At 47.6% G+C, this 19,898-nt stretch overlaps 1 protein-coding gene and 1 long non-coding RNA gene across 24 annotated transcripts in view; one reads left to right on the top strand and one right to left on the bottom strand.

Annotated features, from left to right (window-relative positions):
• LOC126994154 (synaptonemal complex protein 2-like) overlaps positions 1-19,898 on the bottom strand; it is a 32,020-nt gene that overhangs the window by 10,229 nt on the left and 1,893 nt on the right. For 3 of the 8 annotated variants that reach the window (XR_007748824.1, XR_007748825.1, XM_050853404.1), the window contains exons 2-3: positions 19,141-19,264; positions 11,996-12,225 (exon numbers count right to left, since the gene is read on the bottom strand). The exons of 1 other annotated variant lie outside the window; for it this stretch is intronic. Coding sequence is in view for 3 of the 7 variants with exons in the window: in XM_050853404.1 (XP_050709361.1) it covers positions 11,996-12,057 (62 nt within the window). In the remaining 4 variants the exon portion in view is untranslated. The remainder of the gene's footprint in view (positions 1-11,995; positions 12,226-19,140; positions 19,265-19,898) is intronic. 4 more of the 8 variants (XR_007748826.1, XR_007748827.1, XM_050853403.1 and 1 more) reach the window with 2 other exon arrangements.
• Positions 13,916-18,110, top strand: LOC126994155 (uncharacterized). 16 transcript variants are annotated; one of them, XR_007748842.1, is made up of 7 exons: positions 13,916-14,395; positions 14,606-15,201; positions 15,412-15,587; positions 15,693-16,183; positions 16,794-16,986; positions 17,472-17,559; positions 17,736-18,110. It is a non-coding gene; the product is annotated as an uncharacterized LOC126994155 (long non-coding RNA). The 16 variants fall into 16 exon arrangements; XR_007748834.1 differs by lacking the exon at positions 17,472-17,559 and having other exon boundaries at positions 16,882-16,986; positions 17,648-18,110; XR_007748844.1 differs by lacking the exon at positions 17,472-17,559.

The raw sequence follows: 19,898 nt of genomic DNA, 5'->3' as shown, positions 1-19,898 counted from the left end.
CGCTCTCGCTCCGTCGCTTCTTGTACATAAAGGCTACGAATATAATTCGCCTTAAGGAAGCTGAAGTCTTAATCAACACCCTTTAAACGCCCCCCGACAAGCCCGTTACATTTGGTTGGCAGCGGTCACCCCGCGCCTGTGCCTTCGCTACCTCGTTCTCCTCCAAGCCACGAGAACTCACCAACAAACTCCGGGGACAGGCGTACAAGGGAAGAAGGAGTCAACGCACCTGCCGTCCGCGGCAACGCACCAGCCGTCCGCGGCAACGCACCTGCCGTCCGCGGCAACGCACCTGCCGTCCGCGGCAACGCACCAGCCGTCCGCGGCAACGCACCTGCCGTCCGCGGCAACGCACCTGCCGTCCGCGGCAACGCACCTGCCGTCCGCGGCAACGCACCTGCCGTCCGCGGCAACGCACCAGCCGTCCGCGGCATCTCACAAGGCGCCCACCTACGTGCAACTCACAAGGCGCCAGCTACAAGCATCTCCCAAGTCGCCACCTACGTGCAACTCACAAGGCGCCAGCTACAAGCATCTCCCAAGTCGCCACCTACGTGCAACTCACAAGGCGCCAGCTACAAGCATCTCCCAAGTCGCCACCTACGTGCAACTCACAAGGCGCCAGCTACAAGCATCTCCCAAGTCGCCACCTACGTGCAACTCACAAGGCGCCAGCTACAAGCATCTCACAAGTCGCCACCTACGTGCAACTCACAAGGCGCCAGCTACAAGCATCTCCCAAGTCGCCACCTACGTGCAACTCACAAGGCGCCAGCTACAAGCATCTCCCAAGTCGCCACCTACGTGCAACTCACATGGCGCCAGCTACAAGCATCTCACACGTCGCCACCTACGTGCAACTCACAAGGCGCCATCTACAAGCCTCGAGCACACCAGCTATAAGCAACTCTACAGGCGTCCAGCCTACAAGCCTCGAGCACACCAGCTACAAGCCTACAGGCTCTACAGCCTACAAGCCTCGAGCACACCAGCTTCCAGCAACTCTACAGGCGTCAAGCCTACAAGCCCCGAGCACACCCACAGGCCTACGCGGCCGATAGCGAGGGCCACAATCTACAAGCCGCTCCCCCGCTTCAAGCCAGCACTGCTACGTACCCTGCAAGCCACTCCACGATGCGGCAGAGGTATTCACACCTGCAACGAGGAGGCACGCCCCGCTGACCTTGGGACACCCCGCATGCCCCTCGCTCCACAGCTGGCGGCACCACCGCCGCTGCCGGGAGCATCGGCCCAAACCTCTTCCGGCAAACAGTCAGCAAGGGTACCCGCGGACATCTCCCGGTGACTGCAAGCTGTTCCCACTACCGTTTCTTGCAAGGCGTCTTCTCAAGAGGTTACACACCCAAGTCGTCTTGTCTGCCACCGCCGCCCATCTCTTACTATAACAAGGACGACGCGGCCATCATACGTCTGGCGGCAGTGTACCAGCTCCCAGCCGCGCACCGCGGCCGCTCATTTTGCTGGGTCAGCAGTTTTTCAACCTCCATTGCGAGTCCTCCGATGTCAGCCCATCCCTCACCTCTCACCGCCGCTGTGGCCGCGGCCGAGGTTTCCTGACGCGCCTACAACGACTGCACGTCACCCAGGGCATCACAAGCCGTCGCCCTCTCCACTACATCAGCTGATTAATCTTGGTATTTGTGGATATTCCCTTCTTGTCCAAATATGCCGACTCGGCTTATTTTCATTATTGTCCGTGCAGAGGCACGATTTTTTTTATTTCTGTGTTCCTAACACTGTTCTTCAGTCATAATTGTGAGAGTAACGTTCATTCGCATACGATATTGATTCTTTCTTATTGTTTGCTAGCGAGTCTATTGAGTATAGTGTGATTTCCTTGATCAAAGTTAATCTTCATCAGTGTGCCCTGCCTCCGTTTTCTTTTCACCGCTCGAGAGAAAACGTGAGCATCAATGGTATACTCACTTAACATACCACTTGTTTATATAGTTATTCTTTCTATATATACCCATATCATTAGGGCATTCCATTATAACCTTAACTTCTATTACGTCTAAACAGGCACCTTGCTAGCCATTCTTTCTTGCCTTTTTAGGGTTTCAACGCAAACTATTCGTTCATACACGTTCCGTTTATTGGTTCATATTTACAGCTATCAACATATGCTCCTATTTTGTAAATGATTTACACCATAGTATGAACAAAGACATTCTCGCTAAACTCGGCGACACCTTTAACCAGTTGGCTCGTCCTTCAAGTGAAGAGGGACTGGAACACGATACCACAACCGGTGAATTTACTAAGGTAATCTTATGTTCAGGCACTCATTATTTATCAATTACAGGCCGCAGACTTCGTTCACCCCCGGGTTCGTCTGCATACTTACAACCCACTCAAGGTTCAAGGACACCCTCACCGGCATCCCCTCGCACCGGCCGCAGTATTACAGGCTCAAAGTAAGGTCTCTCTCACCTGTAGTTTTTGCAAGCAATCAGGACATTCTGAACATTCTTGCTTCGCGAAACGTAGGGAATCAACACATTCAAGACAGGGCTCAGATAGGAGGTCAGGAGCTTACAGGGGCGGGCATCATTCATCACACAGGAACCCTAGGCCAAACCATCAGCGGAAGGCTGCCTTTTGCCATATCCACGGGAATTGTTTTCATGATTCAGACAGTTGTTCTGCAATACAAAAGGCCAAGGAGGAACAGAAGTACAAGTCCTCAGCGGACAGTAAACCACACTCCTCTTCTCAGAATAAAAAGACATGACTTCGTGACAGCCCCGAGGCGTACATCCAAGTGTCCCTTAAGGAAAATACTAATTGGGAGCAACTTGACTCCGTCATTGCCGCCTTGGGACGGACAAGCATAATTGCCCTCCCTTGCAAGGTGGGCAACACTTCCCTCACCTTAGCGGTTGACACAGGTGCCACAGTCAATGTCATATCCGACTCCGCTTACAGGTCACTGCCACGACAAGCGAGTGGGGAAAATTGGCCGCTCCAAGAGAACGACCTGAATGTGATAGGCGTGACGGGCACCACTTTGGGAATCCTTGGGCGAATACCACTAACAGTCATCTTACATGAAAAAGTATGTCCCTTTCGAGATTTCTTTTATGTCTCTAGCAGGTTTGCTTTACCTGTGGATGGGATCTTAGGATTGAACGCCATGAAAGACCTGCGCATCGCCATAAACCCTGTAAGCAACGCGATCGTGTATCAAGGCCGACGCATACAGGGGATGGTCAATCCATCGCCTCTGTCAACTGTAATCTCACCCTCAGAGGTGGAAAATGACCAACCCACCACAGACTCAGGGGCTGCCACCGCCCAAGTGTCCCCTCTTACGGTCAAACCACACGAAACCATTGCAGACTTGTGGCGGACAGTAACGGCAGTCGTAGAAGGTCCTCATATAGTTCCGGATCGTGCTGCAAAACTTGTTAAAATCCGTTTGCCTAACGCCCCTCCGGCGGGCAGTGATGTGTGTATCGACGGAGTTCCTCACGTACACCGCGTGACGGTGGAGGTAACTCTTGCAACAGTCAAGGAGGGAGGTTTTGCAGAGGCATTGGTAATAAACACGTCTGGATCCCCTGTATCCTTAAAACACGGTGTTCGATTATGCCAGTGTCTAGTGTATGGGAGAAATGTCGCCCCGGAACCAGCTGAATACCCTTCAGCCCAAGTCTCAGGCATAACCTCGGCGTGTCAGGCTTCTCCCGAACAAGACACAGCTAATTTAGAGGCATTCCTAAAAGTTGCACACTATTCCGAAATTAAGCCAACCTTAGTCCAGCTTCTGGAACATTATCGGGGGGCGCTTGCTCTCCCAGGCGAGCCGCTTGGAGTTACGCAGTGTGCTGAACACCACATTAAGTTAAAACCAAATACAAATCCTGTATATATCAATGCGTACAAGCTCCCCCACAGTCAGAGGGAGGTGGTGCAACAACTTATCTCTGAAATGTTAGAACAAGGTGTCATCAAAGAATCGAATTCCCCGTGGAATTCGCCCTTGTTCCTGGTTCCAAAGAAAGACGGCTCTTATCGTCCTGTGATTGATTTCCGGCGTGTGAACACCGCGACCGTGGATGATCATTTTCCGCTTCCCGTTCTTAGAGATCTTCTGATGTGTCTCGGTAGAGGAAATAAAGTCTTTACGAGTCTTGATCTGGTCAGTGGCTACTGGCAACTGCCCATGGCCCCCGAGTCACGTGAAATAACGGCTTTCAGCACGCCTCATGGCCACTATGAGTGGACGAGGATGCCGTTCGGGCTCAAAGGAGCTCCCTTGACTTTCCAAAGGACAATGAACAGTATTTTTGGTGACTTGCTGGGCAACTCTGTCTATGTGTATTTAGACGACATCATCATAGCAAGTAAGGACGTGCATGCACACATGGAAACACTAAAAGCTGTCCTACACAGACTTCAAGAGGTCGGATTAAAGCTCAAAATCACCAAATGTGAATTTTTAAAGCCTCGGATCAAGTTCTTGGGGCATGTCGTGGACGAATTCGGCATCCATACAGTGGACGACAAAATAAAGGCTATTGCCGAGTTCCCTCAGCCAACGTCTGCGGACAAGGTACGGTCTTTCTTGGGTGTCGCAGGTCATTACAGGCCTTTCATTAAGGACTTCGCAGCTCGCGCGAGTCCCCTAACCCATCTTTTAAAGAAAGACGTACCATTTCAGTGGCTCCCAGCTCACCAAACGAGTTTTGAGGATTTAAAGAAAGCGCTTACACGGGCTCCGGTCCTTGTCTTTCCGGATTTCAAGGCCCCTTTCAGCTTTGTACCGACGCTTCGGCTAGTGGAGTAGGAGCCGCGCTGATGCAAACAGATATGTCCGGCAAAAAGCATGTGATAGCGTTCGCCAGTCGAGTACTTACAGCTCCGGAAAAGAACTATTCTGTTACCCACCTAGAGGCTCTTGCCATTGTGTGGGCTCTGAAGCATTTTCGTGACATTGTGATGGGGTACAAAATTGTGGTGTTTACGGACCACGCGGCCATAACTGATCTTTTCAAGGGAAAAAACCTACACGGTCGTCTGGCAAGATGGTTCTTAACGATCCAAGCATACAATCCGGAGATAAAATACATCACCGGGAAAACAAATGTGGTCGCAGATGCCTTATCTCGGAATGTTCCGATAGGCGCGATTACCACCCCAGAGGTCATCCACAACTTCACTTCACCTGAGCTACACACTGCTCAGCGTGACCACCCTGTGTGGAAGAGGTTAATTTATGCCCTCGAGTCGGGAGACGACACAAACCTTCCTGAATTGCCAGTTCCCTTTTCACAATTCTTCCTATCAGAGGACAACCTCCTTTGTAGGTCATGGCCAACCAAACCGGTACCTATAGACCAACTGGTCATCCCAGACTTATACGTCCCCGTGACGCTTAAGCTGGTCCATAACACACCCATTGCGGGTCACCCAGGAAGAGACAAGACGCTATCTGTCACCAGACGAAAATTCTACTGGCCCACATTACGGGTTGATGTAGAAAAACATGTCGCACATTGCGTCGTTTGTGCTAAGCACAAGGGGTCCGTCAAAGGGCCAGCACCTATGTTGCAATACCCAGTACCAGAGGCGCCATGGGATGTTGTTAATATAGACTTACTACAGCTCCCCCAGAGCCAACATGGCTCGCGCTACTTATTGGTGTGCGTCGACCAGTTCTCTAGGTTTCTAGTTCTAGCGCCTCTCAAGGACAAGACAGCCACACGCGTGGCCCATGCCCTCGTGACTCACGTGTTGTGTCCACATTCGTCTCCTCGAATTCTTCTGAGTGACAATGGCACCGAGTTTAGGAACTCAGTATTGAGCGAAATATGCGCTCAGTTTAACATCACGCAATCCTTCATCACAGCTTACCACCCAGCTGCTAATGGGTTGGCGGAGAGGGCTAATAGGAAAATCTTACAGGTCCTCAGGCCTATCGTGAACGATCTCCACGATAATTGGGAGGATTGGCTATCGCATATAGCCGCTTCCATAAATACGTCGGTAAACGACTCTACGGGGAAGTCTCCCTACTACATCTTGTATGGGGTGGAGAAACGTCTTCCGTACGACTTCCTAACAACCCCACAGCAACCTCTCTACAACATTGATAGGTACGCACAACAGCAGATGCATATGTTTTCCAAGATACACTCAGAAGTTAGGTGTACGTTAAAAGCTACGAAGGTTGAAATGATGTCAAAACAACACAAACAGGCCGTCCCGGTGAATTTCAAAGAGGGTGACACAGTCATGATTAAGCAAGCGGAAAGGAGTTCGAAACTGGGGGCTAAATTTGTGGGTCCTTACCGAGTTGTTCGGAATGTCAGGGGAAATCGGTTCGAGGTTCTCGAGTCGAATAGTGGAGTCAGTCTAGAAGTTCACAGTGATCGTCTGAAAGTAATTCCCTCACCTTTGGACCTTGATATTGGTACTTCCCCCTCAGAGTCAAATGTTCAACAGGTTAATCCCACCACCCATCGCTATAACTTGAGACCACGGGTTTAAATACTTCATTCCCACCACTTTCAGATCATGATGTTGCGTTTTCTGATCATCTTGTTGTCCCTCGGCTCCCTGCTTGCAACAACACCCATCCATCTGAAGCCTGGTGCCCTCACGGCACACATAGGAGAGGTCTTCCTCATAGAAGATGTGCTCCTCGTAAAATATCCATATACTTCCTTGACCAACACCACGGACACAATCAGGATAGTCTCAGAAAAACTACTCGGCATGGCTGACGCCATACGGGCTACCAAGACTAGGGAATCAAAGGCACCTTCTAGTACCAACTCTCTGACTCTTTTTCAACTACTGGAGGATAGGATTCTGTTCTTACGGGGAAAAGTTGATGAGGTAAACATGGATTATAGTTTTCACTCCGTTCACTCTCGGGTCAAGAGGGGGTTGCTCAACATCGTGGGGTCCGCCTCAAAGTTCCTTTTCGGTACGGCTACCGACGAGGACGTTCGCGATTTGCGGGACCACTACGCTCATGTACTTTCCTTTGCTGCTAGAAATCGCAGGGTGATCAACGCCAATTGTAGAAAACTTGCGCAATTGCATACTAACATTGACGAACTGCTAGAGCAGACAAATAAGATGGTAGAGGTTATCAACATAGTTGTCAAACAGATCGACCAGGTGAATCAGTTTCTCCTCCTAGATCAGGCCTTGCATGTATTGGAAAACGTCATTAACTCCGTCGCAACGGCAAATCAACAGGTTATTAGCAACGTGGTTGACGCAGCGCACGGTAGAGTCCCACCTGCCTTGTTTCCTCTACACGATTTGAGAACGACTGTCCAGATCGGGTATCAAAATTATAGCCTAACACCTTTATTCACCCCGGACATGAGTCAATATTTTTACCCCTTGATTGAGTCCAGCCTCACCCCTGATGCCATAATCATTCATGTTCCATTTCAGACGGCGGACGTGTTTGAGGCACACGAAATTGTCCCGTTTCCCTTTTTCAGCAAGGACAGTGTGTTAGCCCTGGACACGTCCCCGTCTCTTGTTCTAATCGCGAAGGATTTCGCTCTGTATTCAACGGGTAGCTACTCACTCTTGCAGTATTGCAAGGAGACGGTCTTCAGGCGATTCTATTGCACTGCGTCTCTTTGCCTTCCTTCCAGTTCGGGAGGGTATGCGAGATCGCCCTCACCCGCGTGAACGCGTCTGACGCTCTTTCCTGTGCCCTTACAAGCAGCTAACACCAACGCCTGTTTTCCATAAGAACTTTCAGGGTCTGCATTATTTTATTTCCTCAGTCATTCTATGTATCGGTCATCTGCCCGGAGGGTACCACTTATCAACGGGTTACTGGTCACTATGCCATAGCGGAAGCATGCTATATCCGCTCCACTAACATAACAACGTACCCGTCCCGGATTCGTCTGGTTTTCACGGCCAATATTTCCCATCGAGTGTTTCCTCTACGGTCTCTCGATGACATTCATTTCTCCAGCATCTCGTATGTGACTAATTCCCTTAATTCATTGTCTTTCGCGAACAAAACAGAGTTTGCGGAAACCCTGGAGGAAACGCTGCCTGATTATTTGCATCTCCCCTACCTGTACCCTGGATTTTTTGTACCAATGTTTCTGATGTTCGTCAGTCTCGTCGTCATGTGCTACCTTATTAGGAGGAACTCTGTCCTGCACGATTATTTGGTTGTGCAGACACGGCGACTGGATGCAGGGAGGCCACTGGCAAGGTAGTTTTTCCTTTTCTCAGACAAGTCAGGGGACAGAATCCTGGCTGCTCCTATACTTAACATTGTACTGTGTTTCACTACTGTATTTTTTTTTTAGGAGCTAGATCAACGTTTCATTGTCTGTAACTATGCCAGTTGATGGTTTCTTATACATGTGTCCTTATATTTATCTTTTGAGAGGTTTCTTATGTTTCATGTCACACACGTTGTGGTTTCCCTCTCCCTATTTATATTATAATTCCACATCTGTTCTTACATCGCCAGTGTTTTAATATAATTGTATCATAGGCAGTCTGCTTGACAAACTCCCACTATGTATGCTCATGGTACCAAGACTGCTATTTCGATTTTTCTATATAGCGAGGTCGCGATCACTGGTAGGTGACCGAGCAGTGTTATAGTAGGATATCAATGTATTATTATTATTTAATATCACCACGAATTAGGCATACAATTGTCAATGGAAAAACCCCACGACAGATAGATCACGCCACCTTATAGGAATGTCGTCCGTCAGTGTTTACCGTCTCAGTTTTGTATACTTAGCACTCCGATGGTGCGTGGAGGTCACCTTGACATACGTGACCGATTGTAACAATTATTTTCCAACCTGTAACTCGCCACTCCTTCACGAGAGTCCGACTGACACACAACGACAGTCGCTCTCGCTCCGTCGCTTCTTGTACATAAAGGCTACGAATATAATTCGCCTTAAGGAAGCTGAAGTCTTAATCAACACCCTTTAAACGCCCCCCGACAAGCCCGTTACAATATATATATATATATATATATATATATATATATATATATATATATATATATATATATATATATATATATATATATATATATATATTTATTTTATGAAGTGCTTTGTGTGAGGGGTGATTTTTTCTCATTTTTCTCGCTTAGAGGGACCATTAACCCGTACAGTGTTTAGTACGTTCACACGCTCAAAAAACTATCGATACACATTCAGCACGATACAAACAGACACCAAGGATGAACAGGCATTGAGAACAGGCAATTCAAAACGCCCGCGCCAAATTCCTTATTCGTCAACTTAAAAAGCGTGCAAAGTTCCTACTTTTTATTAGGCAATGAGGCAGCACAAGAGAGTAGATTTAAACAACCTGTAGAAGTCCATCCAACTCTGTTTAGACTTTATCTTTCTTAGCAGCAATGCTATTACCATTGCAATTTTTTTTTTTTTCAGATGTCCACAACTTGTTCATGAAAGAAAAGACACGTTCAGTGGAAGCATTAGTTCCAGGATGGCACATCATGGACTGAACTATATCTGACATGCGTTGATGGCTGTTTTTGTCTTTGATATGGGAGAATACTTCTACCCACCGCTGTTACGTATATCATATGAGCATTATTGTTTAATAATTTGTGAATAAAAAGCTTAAACAAGTGGCACTCAAATCACTCCGTTAATATTATGGTGATATCTGGTGTCTCAGTGTCTCCCTTCCTCTCTATCCCTCCCTTACAGGGGCCCTGTCCTGCTCCCCCCAGCAGAGCTGAGGTGATGGGGGTGACAGCACCCTTACCAACCCTACCGAGATTACCGGGTTGCTCGCTGTGAAGTTCTTTGGACCCCACGGTAACGATAGTTTTTTGAGTGTGTGTACATATACGTACCTCTTAGGGAAGTGTTTAGTACATATATATACGCAAGCTCTTTTGAGGGCTTATATTCCCTTTATTTTTGTTTTTTTGTATGTAACATTGTTCATTGACAGCAAAGAGCAATAACTTGACGAGTCTTGGTATTTTTAAATGGACGTTAAAGGGCTTTCTGTACATTTGTCCGCATTCCAACAAAAATCATTATACAAGAAGGTAAGTTACTTCCTTCTAGGTAATTACTCCTTGGTTCTATAATCAGTAAGGCATGTGGAATTGTAAATTATGGCTCAGAGTAATCGGAACTGAAAACTTATCGTCGGAAGCTTCTTAGTGTTTTGTTGAACTTTGTGAACTACGGCTGTAGTACACACGGCCTTGAAGTGTTGTCTGATCCAGTCATTCTCTTGTACTTATAATTATTGTTTATTTTTTAGGTTTTTGTGATGTAAAGAAGTACTAATACATTACTCACGCTTTGGGGCAGTGAGAAGCGTTTATAATGGAAAGAATATTGGCTCTAAAAAAATGTAAAGTCCCTTTCCTGGTATGACATAGTTAGCTCTGAGACACAGAAAAATAAGACAACAAACACTACGGTTCCATTCCTCGCATATAAATAATATATATATATATATATATATATATATATATATATATATATATCTATATATATATATATATATATATATATATATATATATATATATATATATATATATATATATATATATATGAAATAATTTGTAATTTTTTGTACATTTTTAGGGTCAAATAAAAAAATATGAAAAAGTTCCACCTGGCATGAGCCCTATAAAAGACCACACTGTACGGGTTAATATATTTCCTTCAAGCTTTTTTTTCTTTCCTGTTCTTTTATTAGGTATTTTTCCCTTAATGTTCTCTCTCCCTCTTTGCCTTCTTTTCTTCCTACAATTCCCTTCCCAAGCTTTATTCTCCTCCCTTGGTCTTTTCAGTGCCAGGATCCATGACACTATCCATGGCACTCCTAACCTTGCCCTGCCTTCCCTGTCCCTGGCCTTCCTCTGCTACTATTTAACATTGCTCCAGCAGCAGCACCTTCTCACTTGCTTAGACGTCACTATTCTATGCATTTTGAACTGCATATTATGTGCGCTGCAAACTGCTAGCAAGGCCGCTGGTGATTTTTGAAGGGTTAGCGAGTTTCTTGCAGCCGCCTCGGGGTGCAATGAGGGGTGTTGGGAGGGGGCTACGTCAAGTTGGGTTGGGGGAGTTAGATTTACTCGACACGCAGCGGAGGATGTGAGGAGGATTCCAACCCAGGCCCTGGCAGTCGTGGCCAGCCAGGCCTTCTAACCACTGCTCCACAAAGGCATATTAGATCACGTGGGTGTTGATGCTGGTAGGCTAACACTGTGATACTCATGCCATACCTTCCCCAGGTACAACTGTTCATCAACCATCTACACAGGAAGGATGAACAGCTGTGTGAGGCCTTCTACCCACTGCTCCATATTAGATCACGTGGGTGTTGATGCTGGTAGGCTAACACTGTGATACTCATGCCATACCATTCTTTCATTGACACAGGCTTTACATAAATGAGACAACACAGGCATTTGAAAAGACATAGAGTATGATCTGTTTGGTACAAGTCCCTCTCTCCTGAGCTTGTCTATGTAGGCTATTAAGAAAGAAAACTGCCAGCTCTGGGATTGATATAAGGTGTGAGGGTTGGGGAAAAAAAAATCACTACAATTGTCCCTCAAATAGTACAGTTTCCAATAGTTTGGTTCCAGTTTTATATGGATTGTCATAGAAAATCCACATAAAACCAAATCCGAACTATTGGAAACTGTGCTATTTGAGGGACGACTGTATTACTAAAGAAAGAAAAATAGCTTGAATACTTATCACATAATGACAAAGTAGCCTATCAGTGTGCCCCTCCCCCGCCCATGGGAAGGAAGGGAAAGAATGGAGCTATGGGAGATGACCTGTTTTTCCTTCTGCTCTCACTCCCTCCTCCCGCCATAGTCCAAAGGTGTCTGTTCTTCCTATGTATTCCTATGTATACTCCCCCTTTCCCTCCTCTGCTTTAATAATGAAATATCTGTCTCTAGGCCACCAACCCTAATCAGGCCATACCTGCGGCAAACAAGGTGGCAAGGGTGTGTGTGCTGTGGAGGTATAGTTGGTGGAGTGGACATGATGCCATTCACTGCCTTGACATCAACCTGTCATTCTCGTGCCGTCAAAACCTGGTGGGTACCCGGGTGAGAGGTCATGCTTCGGGCCGTGTCTTATCCATTGTGACGGTGTTGTTTACTGATAGCTACGCTGGAACATTTCCACACATTAAGACTCCATGGTGGGAGCTAACAGGATGGAGAGAAGAAAAGAAACACCAATAGAAAGGAAATTAATGCAGGAATAAGAGAAAAATTAGTTAACACTCAGCACTCTGTCCCTCCTCATCTCCTTCAGTTCCTAGTGTCTGGAAATCAAGTTTGGTGTTAACTGTGTGAACATTACCACACTTTGATATATATAGCATTATAAATTGGGTGCTACTTCAGCGTGCAGTCTGGCCCAGTATCACAAGTCTGCAAAATGACCTGACCTGTCTCCCGAAACCTAGCTCATGTGTCGCCCCAATAGAAAAGAAAAAAAAAAGACCAATGGAAAACAAAAATACATAAGATAAATTAATAAAAAAATAAACAAAAACATTCTCCATGAAATCAAATGGGTCAATGACTTGACTCTTGAGGCAGTCGCTGGAAACAGAGTGAATCATCGCATCAAATATCTTAACGCAATGAGACTCACTTGCTCTAAACGCAGCCTCCTAAATGTAAGGAAATCAATGAGAGAGAGAGAGAGAGAGAGAGAGAGAGAGAGAGAGAGAGAGAGAGAGAGAGAGAGAGAGAGAGAGAGAGAGAGAGAGAGATGTGAAGGGAAGGGATAGGAAGGGAGGGGAAGAGATGGTTAAGGAAGGGAAGGAAAGTGAAGGGAAGGGAAGGGAAGGGAGGGGATGGGAATGGAAGGGAAGGGATGGGAAAGGAAGGGATGGGAAGGGAGGGGAAGAGAGGGTTAAAGAAGGGAAGGAAAGTGAAGGGAAGGGAAGGGAGGGGATGGGAAGGGAGGGGAGGGGAGGGGAAGGGAAGGAAAGAAAAAGGGATGTGAAGGGAAGGGATGGAAAGGAGAGAGAAGGGACAGGAAGGGATGGGATGGGAAAGGAAGGGATGGGCTGGGAAGGGAAGGGAAGAGAAGGGATGGGAAGGGATGGGATGGGAAAGGATGGGATGGGCTGGGAAGGGAAGGGAAGAGAAGGGATGGGAAGGGATGGGATGGGGAGGGAAAGGAAGGGATGGGAAGGGAAAGGAAGGGATGGGAAGGGAAGGGAAGGGATGGGAAGGGATGGGAAGGGATGGGAAGGGAAGGGAAGGGAAGGGAAGGGATGGTGTAGCCGCTGTTCCGGCTCCGCGGCAAAAGATAGACTAATGTGGTAGATATGTATGTAGGCATTATCGGATTATATGAATTTATGAATTATGTCGGGATGGTCGAGCGAAGGGGTGGTGTGAGGCGGTAGTGTGGGGTGGTGTGGGGCGGTAGTGTGGGGTGGTGTGGTGTGGGGTGGAGGTGTGTGGGTGGGTGAGAGGGGGTGTGTGTGTGTGGGGTGGTGTGAGGCAGGTGTGGTGGGGGTGAGAGGCAGTGGTGTGGGGTGGTGTGTGGCGGTTGTGTGGGGTGGTGTGGGGCGGTAGTGTGGGGTGGTGTGAGGCGGTAGTGTGGGGTGGTGTGAGGCGGTAGTGTGGGGTGGTGTGAGGCAGTAGTGTGGGGTGGTGTGGGGCAGTGGTGGGGTGGTGTGGAGGCAGTGGTGGTGGGGTGTGGGGCGGTGGTGTGGGGTGGTGTGGGGCAGTGGTGTGGGGTGGTGTGGGGCAGTGGTGTGGGGTGGTGTGAGGCAGTGGTGTGGGGTGGTGTGGGGCAGTGGTGTGGGGTGGTGTGGGGCAGTGGTGTGGGGTGGTGTGGGGCAGTGGTGTGGGGTGGTGTGGGGCAGTAGTGTGGGGTGGTGTGAGGCAGTAGTGTGGGGTGGTGTGAGGCGGTAGTGTGGGGTGGTGTGAGGCAGTAGTGTGGGGTGGTGTGAGGCGGTAGTGTGGGGTGGTGTGAGGCGGTAGTGTGGGGTGGTGTGAGGCGGTAGTGTGGGGTGGTGTGAGGCGGTAGTGTGGGGTGGTGTGAGGCGGTAGTGTCCCAGATGTTCACGGGAAAAGTGTCGAGACAGCGGCGAGATGACTGAAATGCTGACTCGGGACGCCTGCTGGAGGCCCTCAACTCCTAGGAAAGCCTTGCCAAATGTGTGTTTCCTTAGGTTCAAAGTACAGAGGAAGGGTCACAAAACTACCCCTGGAAATGCCCACAACTCCTAGGAAAGCCTTGCCAAATATGTGTTTCCTTAGGTTCACGGTACAGAGGAAGGGTCACAAAACTACCCCTGGAAATGCCCACAACTCCTAGGAAAGCCTTGCCAAATGTGTGTTTCCTTAGGTTCAAAGTACAGAGGAAGGGTCACACTACCACCAGGGCCACAAAACTACCCCTGGAAATGCCCACAACCCCTAGGAAAGCCTTGCCAAATATGTGTTTCCTTAGGTTCACGGTACAGAGGAAGGGTCACACTACCACCAGGGTCACAAAACTACCCCTGGAAATGTCCACAACACCTAGGAAAGCCTTGTCAAGTGTGTGTTTCCTTAGGTTCACGGTACAGAGGAAGGGTCACAAAACTACCCCTGGAAATGCCCACAACTCCTAGGAAAGCCTTGCCAAATATGTGTTTCCTTAGGTTCACGGTACAGAGGAAGGGTCACACTACCACCAGGGCCACAAAACTACCCCTGGAAATGCCCACAACCCCTAGGAAAGCCTTGCCAAATGTGTGTTTCCTTAGGTTCAAAGTACAGAGGAAGGGTCACACTACCACCAGGGCCACAAAACTACCCCTGGAAATGCCCACAACCCCTAGGAAAGCCTTGCCAAATATGTGTTTCCTTAGGTTCACGGTACAGAGGAAGGGTCACACTACCACCAGGGTCACAAAACTACCCCTGGAAATGCCCACAACTCCTAGGAAAGCCTTGTCAAGTGTGTGTTTCCTTAGGTTCACGGTACAGAGGAAGGGTCACAAAACTACCCCTGGAAATGCCCACAACTCCTAGGAAAGCCTTGCCAAATATGTGTTTCCTTAGGTTCATGGTACAGAGGAAGGGTCACACTACCACCAGGGTCACAAAACTACCCCTGGAAATGCCCACAACTCCTAGGAAAGCCTTGCCAAATGTGTGTTTCCTTAGGTTCAAAGTACAGAGGAAGGGTCACACTACCACCAGGGCCACAAAACTACCCCTGGAAATGCCCACAACCCCTAGGAAAGCCTTGCCAAATATGTGTTTCCTTAGGTTCACGGTACAGAGGAAGGGTCACACTACCACCAGGGTCACAAAACTACCCCTGGAAATGCCCACAACTCCTAGGGAAGCCTTGTCAAGTGTGTGTTTCCTTAGGTTCACGGTACAGAGGAAGGGTCACAAAACTACCCCTGGAAATGCCCACAACTCCTAGGAAAGCCTTGCCAAATATGTGTTTCCTTAGGTTCACGGTACAGAGGAAGGGTCACAAAACTACCCCTGGAAATGCCCACAACTCCTAGGAAAGCCTTGCCAAATGTGTGTTTCCTTAGGTTCAAAGTACAGAGGAAGGGTCACACTACCACCAGGGCCACAAAACTACCCCTGGAAATGCCCACAACCCCTAGGAAAGCCTTGCCAAATATGTGTTTCCTTAGGTTCACGGTACAGAGGAAGGGTCACACTACCACCAGGGTCACAAAACTACCCCTGGAAATGCCCACAACTCCTAGGAAAGCCTTGTCAAGTGTGTGTTTCCTTAGGTTCACGGTACAGAGGAAGGGTCACAAAACTACCCCTGGAAATGCCCACAACTCCTAGGAAAGCCTTGCCAAATATGTGTTTCCTTAGGTTCACGGTACAGAGGAAGGGTCACACTACCACCAGGGTCACAAAACTACCCCTGGAAATGCCCACAACTCCTAGGAAAGCCTTGTCAAGTGTGTGTTTCCTTAGGTTCACGGTACAGAGGAAGGGTCACAAAACTACCCCTGGAAATGCCCACAACTCCTAGGAAAGCCTTGCCAAATATGTGTTTCCTTAGGTTCATGGTACAGAGGAAGGGTCACACTACCACCAGGGTCACAAAACTACCCCTGGAAATGCCCACAACTCCTAGGAAAGCCTTGCCAAATGTGTGTTTCCTTAGGTTCAAAGTACAGAGGAAGGGTCACACTACCACCAGGGCCACAAAACTACCCCTGGAAATGCCCACAACCCCTAGGAAAGCCTTGCCAAATATGTGTTTCCTTAGGTTCACGGTACAGAGGAAGGGTCACACTACCACCAGGGTCACAAAACTACCCCTGGAAATGCCCACAACTCCTAGGAAAGCCTTGTCAAGTGTGTGTTTCCTTAGGTTCACGGTACAGAGGAAGGGTCACAAAACTACCCCTGGAAATGCCCACAACTCCTAGGAAAGCCTTGCCAAATATGTGTTTCCTTAGGTTCACGGTACAGAGGAAGGGTCACACTACCACCAGGGTCACAAACTACCCCTGGAAATGCCCACAACTCCTAGGAAAGCCTTGCCAAATGTGTGTTTCCTTAGGTTCAAAGTACAGAGGAAGGGTCACACTACCACCAGGGCCACAAAACTACCCCTGGAAATGCCCACAACCCCTAGGAAAGCCTTGCCAAATATGTGTTTCCTTAGGTTCACGGTACAGAGGAAGGGTCACACTACCACCAGGGTCACAAAACTACCCCTGGAAATGCCCACAACACCCACGAAAGCCTTGTCAAATGTGTTTCTTTAGGTTCACGGTACAGAGGAAGGGTCACAAAACTACCCCTGGAAATGCCCACAACTCCTAGGAAAGCCTTGCCAAATATGTGTTTCCTTAGGTTCACGGTACAGAGGAAGGGTCACACTACCACCAGGGTCACAAAACTACCCCTGGAAATGCCCACAACTCCTAGGAAAGCCTTGCCAAATATGTGTTTCCTTAGGTTCACGGTACAGAGGAAGGGTCACACTACCACCAGGGCCACAAAACTACCCCTGGAAATGCCCACAACTCCTAGGAAAGCCTTGCCAAATATGTGTTTCCTTAGGTTCACGATACAGAAGAAGGGTCACACTACCACCAGGGTCACAAAACTACCCCTGGAAATGCCCACAACTCCTAGGAAAGCCTTGTCAAATGTGTGTTTCCTTAGGTTCAAAGTACAGAGGAAGGGTCACACTACCACCAGGGCCACAAAACTACCCCTGGAAATGCCCACAACTCCTAGGAAAGCCTTGTCAAATGTGTGTTTCCTTAGGTTCACGGTACAGAGGGTCACAAAACTACCCCTGGAGATGCCCACAACTCCTAGGAAAGCCTTGGCAAATGTGTGTTTCCTTAGGTTCACGGTACAGAGGAAGGGTCACAAAACTACCCCTGGAAATGCCCACAACTCCTAGGAAAGCCTTGGCAAATGTGTTTCCTTAGGTTCACGGTACAGAGGAAGGGTCACAAAACTACCCCTGGAAATGCCCACAACTCCTAGGAAAGCCTTGGCAAATGTGTGTTTCCTTAGGTTCACGGTACAGAAGAAGGGTCACAAAACTACCCCTGGAAATGCCCACAACTCCTAGGAAAGCCTTGTCAAATGTGTGTTTCCTTAGGTTCACGGTACAGAGGAAGGGTCACAAAACTACCCCTGGAAATGCCCACAACTCCTAGGAAAGCCTTGCCAAATGTGTGTTTCCTTAGGTTCACGGTACAGAGGAAGGGTCACAAAACTACCCCTGGAAATGCCCACAACTCCTAGGAAAGCCTTGCCAAATTATGCTTACATCTCAAAATTATCAAATAATCTATGTTTCTTTATGTGCACCATTTAATTCTGCATGTTTTTATATATAATACATGATGATTATATTGAGTTTATGGCTGAAAAAACAGACACAGACGGGCTAGGCATGGGTCATATAGGATGACTGGCAGGAACCAACACTATGAGCCACATATTTGTAACAGGTTCACAGCATGGTGTGGTGAATGCTTATGTTGCCTTCCCATGACTGAGCCTTGGGGAGCTTGGCCATTTCCAGGGGGAGTTTTATGGCCCCTCTGCCCGGGCTGCCTCTGTACAGTCAATGTGAAAAAAAGACTCATTACAAACCCAATAATCTCCTTTTTTTGACTTTGAAAAGAGTTTGCGTTAAGAGTCTACTGATACAGCAAGCTTACTATGAGGGGCCTTGAGCCAGGCAGCGCTTTTGGCAAATATCTTGTAAAGAAACAGCTTGAGCACACCCCTGGCACCATTGTGAAGGATTAGGGCGCTCATGTGGGGGATAGTTTTGGGAACACATTAATGGAAACAACATTAATTGACATGGGGAAATTTGTTTGGGTTTATGATCTTTTGCTTTGGGAACTAAATTCAGGAACAAATTAATCTCATAAACACACACACACACACACACACACACACACACACACAAAATGGTTCCAGAACTGGAGGGACTGACATATGAAAAGAGACTAAAGGAAATGGACTTGGCAACACAAGAACAAAGAGGAGACCTAATACAAATATATAGGCTATTGAGTAAAATGGAAGTAGATAACGAGAAATTGCTACTAAGAGAGGAACCTTCCAGCAGGAATACTAGAGGACATAGTAAAAAGTTGAGGAAGGGAAGATGCTCAAGAGACATAAAGAAATATAGCTTCCCACAAAGAAATATAGAGCTTTGGAAAAGACTAAGTGAAGAAATAGTATCGGCAAAGAGTGTGCCGGGGAAAGTTGGATAATTATAGATACAGAGACGGGACCACACCAGCGTAAGCCCAGGCCTGTAAAATTACAACTAGGTAAATACACACACACACACAGACTCAAACATATACTCATATTCATAGTGTGTGTGTGTGTGTGTGTGTGTAATGAGGTATTTGTTATGTATTTTTTTGTTTCCATGTCCTTAGGTAAGCTGCTGGGGTAGTCCTCGGTGGAAGAAAGTGTAAGCCATCAGCAGGGGACAGCTGCTGGACACACAGGAGGAACTGACACACCAGGAGGGACACAACACATAGAAGAAAAAAGACAACAACAACAACAACAAGAAGCAGGAGGAGGAAACAAGGACAAAATAAACTCAACACTCACCAATAGTGTGCTGCTCCTTCTCTTCCATTCTCTTCCTCCTCCTCATCTTCTTGCTCTTCTTCTTCTTCTTCTTCTTGTTGTCTGTGCATATTGTTGTAAATTCTCCATGGTCTTCCTCCTCTCTCTGCATCATAAAAAAACTGTGTCAACAACCACTGAGCTCCTTCAGACTGTAATGGCACAGATTGGCACCAAAACACCCAAGCTAAGTCTTCAAACACACAACAGCTTCTGGCATAAAATAACAAAGAATGACCTCGCTCACTCAGATAATAATAATAATGTCTCATTTGTACGGAAGAACAGATGATTTTTTGGAGTAAATACGTGTGGTTTTGTCAGGTTAGGTCAGAGGGCGGCACCCAGCATTTTTACGGCAAACCTTCTAAGGGTGGAGAAGGGGTCAACAAACAGGTGGGCCATTATTTAAAAGCACCAAAATCTCCCAGAAAGAAACATTTTTGTCCAGCAGTGTCCCACGGGTCATGTTCTGGGGACAGTGTTGCCTCTAGACAAGGTAACACTTTTTTGGTCCCTGAATGCAGTGCAGTAAAGAAACACTTCCAGAAAATAGAAACAAAATTTATATGACACAAAAATGTTTATGTAAGTGAAGCGCATCCCCGCTGGGCTGTGTGTCAGGGGGCGACACATTCCTCAGGCCCACAAAACACCCAAAAGACAATCACAAAGCACCAAAAAATCTGCATTATGAAGCCAAATCTATACCGCTATATTACACCAGTCCAGAGCGCTGA

The sequence above is a fragment of the Eriocheir sinensis genome, unplaced genomic scaffold (genome assembly GCF_024679095.1).
Source record: "Eriocheir sinensis breed Jianghai 21 unplaced genomic scaffold, ASM2467909v1 Scaffold731, whole genome shotgun sequence".
Lineage (NCBI taxonomy): Eukaryota > Metazoa > Arthropoda > Malacostraca > Decapoda > Varunidae > Eriocheir > Eriocheir sinensis.
This window is presented reverse-complemented; position numbering and strand designations above follow the sequence as displayed.